The 10667-nt window shown below is 36.7% G+C and overlaps 1 protein-coding gene across 1 annotated transcript; it reads right to left on the bottom strand.

Annotated features, from left to right (window-relative positions):
- Window positions 1–1559: 1559 nt before the first annotated feature.
- Window positions 1560–7043, bottom strand: LOC149009936 (TLD-domain containing nucleolar protein). Its single transcript, XM_089163990.1, has 8 exons — window positions 6759–7043; window positions 5573–6012; window positions 5406–5478; window positions 5147–5227; window positions 4973–5036; window positions 3791–3878; window positions 3596–3680; window positions 1560–3192 (listed from the first exon to the last, which is right to left on the bottom strand). The coding sequence occupies exons 1-8, from the start codon at window positions 6861–6863 to the stop codon at window positions 3154–3156; spliced, it is 975 nt and encodes a 324-aa protein (XP_089020116.1). The 5' UTR covers window positions 6864–7043; the 3' UTR covers window positions 1560–3153.
- Window positions 7044–10667: the final 3624 nt, after the last annotated feature.

Here is a 10667-nt window from a genome sequence, read left to right on the forward strand (position 1 = left end):
AAACTGCCGATGCAAGGGCTCTAACATCATTGGCAGTAGCATTGTGCTGAAATGGCCAAATGGGTTCCCCCCAAAAAAAAAGAACTCCTTTGAGTTCTTTCCAAGTTTAAGTAAGAATCTTTTTAAGTTTACCGAGGATGGAGATCTCCTCATTCCAGAGTTCATTTTGGCCGCCCGGGGAACGAGCAATAGGGCGGGGGGCTCCAGTGGGTGGCTCATCTGCAACCCAATACTTAGAGGGCATTTTGCTTTATACTAGGAGACAAATGCTTATTTTGTTAAGTGAGAAGTAGGCGAAGAAAGAAATCCCAAAAATAGAGAGGCAAACGCTCTAATCCCCTTTTTGAGTGTGTCCTGTCTAGTTGTGATCAAACTCTTCATCAAGTGGTCATCTAGTGTCTGATCAAGCCGAAATTTGGATTGAAGGTTCGTGACGTTCTTCAAATCCAACGGTGAGATTGTGAATCCAAGCTTGCAAAATTAGTGTGATTTGTAGCCTTTGCACCTCTATTTCTGGTGAAATCTTTTTTTCTTTGGTAGAAAAGAGAGTTTTATTTATTCAAGAGAAAACCACAAGGGGTTTTACATCTTAGAGAATCATAGAGCAGGATCCATGATAAAGGAGGGGGGGTATGGTGGTACACGAACCAATCCTGAGATAGTGTTGCAGATTTAGCCAATTCATTAGCAGCGAAGTTTGCTTCACGATGTACAGGTGTGAATGAACAATCTGTAAAGGCTTTCGCTAGCTTGAGAATATCATTGACTAATGGGAGATTTTCTAGCTGCGACAGGATGCTGGATGCTTAATACCCTACACTAACACATGGTTGTCACTTTCCACAAAGATATGGGGAATCTAGAAATCTAGGACAAGATTGAGTCCACACTTAATGGCTAGTGCTTCCGTAGTAAGAGAATTCTGATAGTCCGTTCCTTGGCCAAAAGCAAATACCACCTGATGATTAGAGTCACGTGCTATTCCGCCAATCCCAGAACATTTTCGATCAGAAAAGGAAGATCTATCTACATTGAGCTTGATTTGATCTGGCTGCGAAGGTTCCCACCTAAGGAGAGTAGGTGTCTTGCTAGAAGGATTTTGTGGGGAGGGAGGAGAGAGTTAGTTATTGCTTGTTGTAAGCGCTGCACAACATCTTGATATCTACGGGCTGGGGGAGTGTGACAAGATTATAGTATTCCCAAAGAGCCCAAAGTGCAATGAGAGTGTAGGTTTTGATGTCTATGAGGGGATGACGGGGTAGATAGGATGACACAAACTTGAAGTTGGGGGCATAAGGGTTTTGAGGGGTCCCACGGCTGGAGCTGAAGGGTATGCCAGAGATGAAGGGTAGAAAGGCAGTTGTTCTTAGAGAGGTGATGTGCCAAAAAAATTAGAGTGACCACAAGAAATATACTGGGGTGGAAGATGACATCCTCTTAATATCAACAGATCTACTGTGGGTAATTTATCATGAATAACCTTTCATACGAAAAAGAAAATCCTAGGTGGGAGGGGGAGATGCCAAAGCTAAAGCCAGTTAAAAGTGGATAGTGAGGAAAGGTAGGTGAGATGGAGAGATGCTAGGATTACGGTCCCTGAGGTTTTTCCTTTTCACATTGGAGAGGTTTTCCATGTTAAAAATCATTTGTGTTATGTGTGATTTTATGTATTTATAGAGGTGGTTGTGAACTTATAATACCATTAACAACCAAGTTGTGAACAAAAGATATTGTCTACAAGAATCACGATTTGTATAGTTCTTAATACGGTCACTCAAGAAGGAGAAATTTTGATTTATTTGCACTATTATTGTTAACATTGTAGTTTGAATGGTTCGTTACTTCCCCCATCACCTTCCCATCAGAGCTTTTCTTCTTCGGATCCTTGAGATTGCTGGTTCTATTGCTGTTTTCCCGAGGCCTCAAACAAATATAAGATGACCCAATCCGAGTGCAACACCAAAATAAATGCGAACGCCAGCGTAAAACGTTACCACTCTCCAGTCTCTCCTGATGACCTGGCATGTGTAGATGATCCACATCAGATCTGCCACAGTTGTCATTTTCCTAGAGATGGCAAACTCACCAGGCTCCCAAATCCACCAAAAACAAGTTCCATTGCGATGCAAACGCTGACAGTCCACTTGATTGTCTGCTGCAAATGAGTGGGATCTTGTATTTGCATAACTGGAAGATTGTGCTGTTCTTACACCCCCTTCACATATTTAGAAATTAGAGGGCAACCACTTATGGTCACTTATGGTCCACCTTATCAGTCCAGATATGAAATATAATATATGATGGAGACACATGAAGAAACTACAATCCTTTACCCTGTATCCGGACTTGCTGCACATTGTCAATTCCTCAGGAACAATGAGCCTAACCGTCCTCCAGTCTGCACTGACAAGGTCAGGGCATTGATTTACCATGAGCTTCAGCCTTATTCTAAATCCGCAACATACATGGCATAGAATCAGATTGCCCATCCGTACCAGGCTGATAAGTTTTCAGCTATCTTATTGGTTGCAAATATAATTATCATTTCAAGAACACACTTATGTGAGATGTGCTCCAGTTCAATCCTACAAATTACCAGAAAGAAACTATTCAAAGTTCTAACATATACCTGAGGAGCTTTGGCAGACAATGTTCAGGTAAAATGACCCAAGTGGTTTCAGAACCATGAGTTCCCAACATAAAAAGGTGGTAAGTCTTAACAGATTGGTACCACAGCTATCTCAAATCCAAGACTTACCAAGACCAAAAAAGTTGGGGTAACCATATCAAATGGATTCACACCACAGCTCAACAAGGCAATATGCAATGCCTTCAAAGGCAAGGGTTGGTTTTACATATACTGTTAACGGCAGTTGGCACACTGACTTTTCTATAGCTGCTGGTAACAGAAAAGAAGATCAATTATAATATCTATATTGGTTACAAAATAATGTTGATTGACGTCACTGTTTGGGAGTACAAGATGTTCAAATAGAGAAAACTCTCAGTAGACTTAGGAGGGGGGGGAATGGATAATACCCTACACTCGACAAAAGCCTTATTCAGGCCAAAATAAAGAAAGTGTCCGAAAGAATAAAGAATGATGACAACATTATGAAGGAGATAATTGGAGTAAAGAAACTCAGCCTCAGATCAAGTAAGGTACCGTGACAAATGTGCAAATCCCCACAACTGCAGACAGCAATGAACAGGATGGTAAAACCAAAAAAAGATTTAGATAAAAAATAAATTAACAAAATTTGAAGAAAATGCTGACACATGCAAGATGAGAACAAGTTTTCTGGTTGAAAAAGTTCAATAATGTGTGAAGTCTATGGTATTAAAATGACTCAATACATGTTCTGTTAAATCTGTTTAACTCTTCTTTTCTATCACAGATGTTTTCAGAAATATTTTTTATTGTCAACTAAGTAACAAGATCCCAAACCCTCCAGAAGAAAGAAAGAAAATGACAGTTACATTGATCATTTACATAGAAATATTTAACACAATTCAGCCACAATCAGATGGAGAGAGCGGGAGCAGCAAATATTTAATGTCTGATATTATCTCCTAGACGTTAAGGGCAGATTACCTCAACATTCTTCAGTTCGAATTCAGGACTAAGGGCCAAGCACATGTTTCCAAAGGTTTCACAAGGTCCACTTGTCCCACGTAACCTTTTTAAAGGAACCATATAATTAGTAAAAAAAATATACAGAGGCTTTGCGTCTGGTTACTCCGACAAGACAAATGGAAAGATTTTTAAAAAAAATAACTAGTAACTTACAGATCTCCATCCAAGCATATGGCAAAGTTTCCACCCCCACCTAGAGCCAATTGGTCGTTCAAGCACAGGTAATAATACCTATTTGCACCTGTGCCAAGAGAAGGAAAAACACACTGTTGTTCAAAAACAATATGCAGAATATGCCTGGCTTCGTCAGTGTAATATTTTATGAAGTAATCAAAAAGATTCTGTCACACTGGACTTCTATTAAAGCCATGACATGATATTAGGGAACGCTAAGCATCAGGAAGCTCAATTTGAAACTGGGACCTACTGGTTTTGGAATATTTATAAACTAACAGAGACAGACCCCAGAGGCATTCTGATCCATCCTAATCTCAGCTGAGAGAAACATTAACAAGTGCCCTATTAGCATAGAGGATGTGAATCACTGCATTATAGTGCAAAGAAGGTGATCAGAAATCAGGAGGTTTAGTATATCAACTATAGACCCTCGGTACATGCATCAATTGATAAGAAGGGATTGAAGTGTTAAAGATGTTATTCTCTGGTTGTACAAGAACAAGGAAAAAGAGCTCCCAGATGGAGAGCATTTTCTGTGAGAAACTTTCTGCAAACTTCCCATGGGATCCTTCTGATTAATCAGCCTAAAATAGTGCAACTTTTACCCATTTAATCAGGGCTAGTCCACTTGATTGATCCATCAAGGGTTGTCATAATTATAAGATTTGAGTACATAGATAGGACCTTCAAGGTGCTGCGATATTGTTCCTTAACAAAACATTAAAAATATTACCCTCTGTTATCATTTTGATAAAAATAAAAATAAACAAGGAACTCCAAGAGACACTATTCTTTGCTAACCATCATTGTTATAATTTGCCTTTCCAATGTTACTTCTTCAGAAGGAAAACTTCAGGAAAGAAGCTGTCAATTGCTTCCAGTACTAATTAACAAGAAACTTCCAGGCATTATCTACAACTGTACAACTGAAAACAATTTTCAGTACACATAAGATAGAGAAATGACTTGATAAATAGTTCAGTAAACCATCAAGCAAGTCTCTCTGACAAAGGTAAGCAGAAAAGGAGAGAAAAGATGGGAAACACTAATTAACCGAAGCATTGCCACAAGAGTATAGGAGAGGAATTAAAACACAAGTGTCAGACAGATGCATGTATATAGTGAAAGAGACCAGGGCATGGGGGTAAGATTACTTACCAGTTGCCCTAAAAAGCCTTGGTTCGCCATATATAGTGGTAAATACAAAGGATTGGTTTGTTCCCTGATGCAAAATTGTGATAAATGAAATCAAGGTAAACCATCTTTTCCAACTAGACTCACATACATATAAATAGCCAATCTCAACTTAGAATAAGATAACTGCTAACTTACCTGATATTTTCTTTTTGCAGTGGGTCTTAGAGGACATTCTAACAGACCACCAAACACAGCACCTTCCATATCACCAATAATCTAGACAGCTCAAAACATTATTAATTGTTAGATTCCAAAAAGAAAAACCAAAACATCATAACAACCTGGAGGTTGTTAAAATAATAAAAGTCAAAAAGAATTACTCGGACAAAACAACTCTATAAAAAAAAACTGAGAAGCCTCTATTGGAACAGACATAAGTTCACCATGAACATACCAGCAAACAAGGTCCAGAGAGGTCAGCACTTTTACGCAGAAGCGTACGGAGTGATATTCCATGTTTTAACGTACTGCCCTTCATTTGAAAGAAATAATGCACTAAGAGGTAGATCAAAAGAAACAGAACTGAAGGAAGTTGTGATAATTTTCCAGGGCAGTAGTTACCTGTACAGGAGGACCCACTGGCAGCCTTTAACTATATTGGGAAGAGATGACTGAAAGAATTCGTACAAATCTAAAGAAATAAATGAAGAACTACTCTGAATAAAATCAGGGACAACTTGCGGTGGAACATACGAGGGAGTTGCTTCTTCATCAGCAGATTTTATTTTTCTGCCTGAGCCATTCCCTCCATCTTCTTCGATTTTTTTTGAAGTTTCTTTCTCATTGCATGTAGCAGACTCTGCATTAGAATCAAGTGAAACTTCCGGCCACTTAAAGCTTTTGCTTCTCCATTTACTTGGAAGTGACTGGAGATGTTTGCTGTCATTTTGACCTCTGCCAGATTTGCGTCCACCAAAGGTTGCTGAAGGGATAAGTGATTTAATATACGAAGATATAGATTTCTCAGAATCATTTGAACCCTCCTTAGAAGATGGCCTGGCCTACACACGTAAAAACATCATGTTACATGCTAAATTTCAGAAGGTGGGAAAAATAATAATAATAAAAGCATAACTTAAAAAGAAAGCAAGTTGAAGATCTGCAGAGATCAATTTTTAAATAACATTTGGTGCTTATTCCTGTACAATTCTTTTTTCTTCTCACTACAGTGGAATCAGACCAGTACTAATAAACATCCAGTGAAGCTTAATCATTACAATAAGCATCAAGCACAAACGAATCAACACAAAATAATCATAATCACGAAGGGAGAACATTAAATTCCTTTCACAAACTCATTCTGTACATTTCAAAATTTGAAGTTTTTTCTTTTTTCAACAAAAGACAATGCAAACTACAAATTCACAACAGAGGGAACCATAACCAAAAAGGTATTACCATGTACCCGCCCATAGAGAATAAACTAAAAAGTCTCAGTAGCTGAAACTATTAGAAGATCAAGGAACCCAAAATATGTCAAATACTAGTTTCTTTCAACAACCTCCCCAAGAAAAAGAAAAAAAACTTACTAAAGATCCCAAATATCCAAAATTAGCAAAATATTAACTGTACTCCCTCAGATTCACTCCCAAAAGAGAAGAACAGGCAGAAGGATCAAATTACCAAGCATTCAACTTTCCCAAGTTCTCGCATTTCGGCATCGGAATCGGATCGAGCATTCGACTTCGCAGGAGAACAACAAAAAGAGAAAAAAGGGAAAGAAAAAAAAGAAGGCATGGAGTTCTACCTCAGGCTCAAGAGGAAGGGCGGAATAATCCCTAGACAATTGGGATGAAGAGTCGGTGAAAAAACGAGAGAGCTTGTCGGCAGCTTTCTCTTTGAGCGAATTCATCGAAACTTTCTAACCTACGTTAATGGCGAAACGTCGGAGAAGACACGAAACAGTTCGCCCTAATAATAGCAATCCAGCCAATTCTCAGTATCGAAGAATAACAGGTGTGACCGCGTGAGAGAGACAGAGAGTGTTTGCTTCGCTTTGCTTTGCTTTGCTTTGGGCTTTCTCTTCTTCGCAGCTCACCTTTCCCTTTTTATGTTACCATCTCGCTGGAAGACAGGTGCCAACTCAGCGCGTCGGAAAGTTAGGTAATGAGTGAAATGACTGAATGTCCGTTGGTTGCCACGCTGGATACGTTACGTCACCCTTAGAATCCTGGTCCCTACTATACTTTTATTCCTTTTCTCTCTCGCCTTGACACGTGGATTAAGACGTGGAAAATATAGTCCTTTATTTGTAAACGTGGAAATCATAACCATTCGGACGTGCTTCATGCCATAAAAATATAAAAAAATCTTATGCTGACATGCCCCATGAGAAAATGAGTCCAGAGGTCACCGCCCCATTGAGAGAGTGCATCGTGTTTTCCGGCGTTTTTTCACCACAAAATTGGTGTGGAACCTCCATTTGAATAATAAGAATTAAGAAATTTAATAACTCAGTGAGTCTTACATGGGCCCACCTAATTTGGCGGTGAATAAGCGTTTGAGGAGGTCATTCAGACTTAAGGCCAATTGCATGAATGAGATGTCGGGGGAGTTCAACAACTTGATTCCTTGTAGACAAACAGACTTTATTTGAATATGCTTTAACTATAACGAAATGGAAAAATCAATGTCCCAAATGGTTTTAAGTTCTATAATGGTAGCCAAAATGCTGCTTTCGGTGATGCATTTAGCCACTAGAAACCCGCCTCCAAGATCCCACAAAATGTAGCCTGTGGCTCTTTTCATTGAATTTGTAGACTATACAAAAACCATAAATCATACTGATGTACTATCATTATAAAGGCACGTAAGATTCATACTTCTCAGTGGAGAGGTCATGGATTCGACCCTTGCGAACAACAAAGCTCTCCCCGATGATGTAATCAAGGGGCCCACAAGACATTGCTACATTTCTCTTTTCTAAAATACTATTATCTATTCAATTCATTAGAACTTTAAATTATTTAAGAAAAATATCCAAAATTGTAACTATCATTCATAAACACAATATTAATTGATATAATATAATAATTATAATTAATTGAACATAAACTCATGGACATCTTTATATTTATCTTTCCTAAGATACGCTTGTCTATTCAATTTATTAGATCTTTAAATTCTTTAACAATGATGCCTAAAATTATAATTATCACTTATAATTCAATATTAATTAATAAAAGTAATATAATAATTATTATTAATTAATCATCATTGTATTTTTTATATATTAAAATTTCATGTTTAAAAACTATTTGAGGGATAGAGAAGAAGATTCGTTAATGAGGTGAACATCCTATATGCCATTAGCCCCCAACGTTTGCTTGGGAAATTCACACGATTCTTCTTTTCCTGTGTTGCTTCTAATCCCAATGGGCATCCTCATCCATAATAATTTCAATAATTTTATTAATATTAATTAAAACTAATATTAATATTAAGTGATACTAATAGTAAATTTTCATTATTAATTTCAATACTACTAATATTAATTGTAAGTTTTCATTGTCAAACATTCCTCCAATCTCTTAGATCTCTTAGGGCCTATTTTGTTACATGAATTTGAAGATTTCAAATATTTAGAGATTTCAAATCTATGGAGTCATAATTCATAAAATATCTAGAGATTTCAAATATAGTTCGACGTGATTTCTGTGAGTGCTCAAATGTTTAACACTTTTATAGTAGGGGTATCTCTAGATTTTATCTCATACCCATAAATTTACAGATTCACGTTTTTAGTGTAAAAATATGAATCTCTAGATTTCATGAATCGAGAGATTTTCACAACCAAATATGTATAAATCTTGTATTCATGACTCTAGAGCTATGCCCTTAATTACATCCTCTGGGGGAGGGGTTTGAATCCTCTGCGGCCAACATAGTAGCGGCCATCTAGCGGCATGTCATTAGAGAGTGCCACGTATTGTCTAATAATTCCTAACGGTTGGATGATAAAAGGTTCTTGAACCGGTTTATCTGTTTGGTTCATTGATTGAACCGAACGCTGAATGAACCTATTTTCACTCAGTCTCTGTTGGTCTTTCACCTTCACGTCATCCCTAACGCTGAACGGCGGGAACCTGCAACTATAATTAGTACTCTCCAGGGGGAACGATTCTTGCTTCAAATTTTACTATAGTTTAAGAACAAATAATTTTCACATGTTCAATTCAATCATTAATAAAATTAATATCTTTAATCCAAAGATAAAAAAAAAAACCTAATTACACCAACATAGTTTAAGAACAAATAATTTTCTTTTTTTTTTTTGGTAGAATAAGAACAAATAATTTTCACATGTTCATATTCCTTCATTATAAAATTAATGTCTAAACCAAAGAGAAAAATGCTACTTAAAAAAAAATAAATTAATAATAATAATAACTAAATAAATTAAATTGCATAAAAAAAAAAAAAAAAAAAAAGATAACACATCACATGTGTATGTGCAATTACGTCTTTATTAATGGGATAAAACAGCTGAAACATCTAGTGCGGGAAAAGATGTAAGAGCAGCGTCATCTAATAGTTTTTTTTGTAGAAAAAAGAGGGGATGCAGTAGTGGAGACCTAGCACCCCCCGCTACGCAGTGTTCAAACTTTTTATCGAGTGCGACCTATGCAAGGCATTAACCATGTGCACTACCAGCGCAAGCACTGACTCCATCAACAGAGCCCCATCGGAAGCCGGTAGCACTCACGCCCAGGCCAAAGAGCACACAACTATCCAATGCAAGAAACAAAGGAGCAAAAGGGATTCGAACTTGGGACATGAGGTTTATCAAACCACTTGGAGTGGCTTGGGACCACTAAACTACCACCCCTTTGATAGGGTCATCTAATAGTTATGTTTTTTTTTTTTTTTTTTTTGGTAAACTCTAATAGTTATGTTTCATAATTGTTGTTTCTGCCATATAAAATTTAAATGCCACCATAGTTGAATAAAGGTTTTACTTACCATGTTTAATGGAGTACATCAGATACCATTCACCCAAAAAAAAAGTGTATTAGATCACCAACCAATCAACCATGCCCTTCCAATTGATCCTTTCAAAATCTCACTTACTAACTTAGACACTTTGTATTACTTTTTCTCTTTATTTGACTCGTGAAAATTTTGGTTTATAAAGGTCTATAGGATTATTTATCCCAAAAAATAAATGGACGTTGGAGAGTTTTAATCATTTTCTTATAGATGAGTAACACATATCATAGGTCACATTAAAGGGTTCAAAAAATTTAGAAAACAAATATTTTGTTAATTTTAATTAATTTTAATCTTTTGATGTGATTTATAAACATGTATCATTCATCTATAAACACGTGTCATAAACGAACATGATAAAATTTCCGTTGGGAGTGCACCATTCCATTGTCCTGCAATTTTCAAACTTAGATTTTGTAATTTACATTTTTACATAGAAATAAAATTTGTCAATGGTTGAAAAAAAAAAATTACATTTCTGTTCGATAACTTGCCTAAAGGGAACTCATGTAAGTAGCGTTACTACCTAAACGTGACAATTCTTTTAAAATTGGTGATTCCCAATGGGGACTGATTTCTTCATCGAGGAGATAGAAAATTTTGTATATATTCACTAAAAGAAATTTCAAGTGATCAAGTTGTAATACAAGTAAAATATTTTAGAAGG

The sequence above is a fragment of the Hakea prostrata genome, chromosome 7 (genome assembly GCF_041222555.1).
Source record: "Hakea prostrata isolate BN-2017 chromosome 7, UWA_Hpros_2, whole genome shotgun sequence".
Lineage (NCBI taxonomy): Eukaryota > Viridiplantae > Streptophyta > Magnoliopsida > Proteales > Proteaceae > Hakea > Hakea prostrata.

What these genes read in the sequence shown, in the direction of transcription:
- LOC149009936 (XM_089163990.1), bottom strand. Translation starts at nt 6,863, where the DNA reads ATGAATTCGCTCAAAGAGAAAGCTGCCGACAAGCTCTCTCGTTTTTTC. An exon ending in CTGCAAAAAGAAAATATCAG is followed by an intron (nt 5,037 to 5,146) that starts GTAAGTTAGCAG and finishes ATTTTGCATCAG; the next exon opens with GGAACAAACCAATCCTTTGT. An exon ending in TCGAACTGAAGAATGTTGAG is followed by an intron (nt 3,193 to 3,595) that starts GTAATCTGCCCT and finishes TGCTGTCTGCAG; the next exon opens with TTGTGGGGATTTGCACATTT.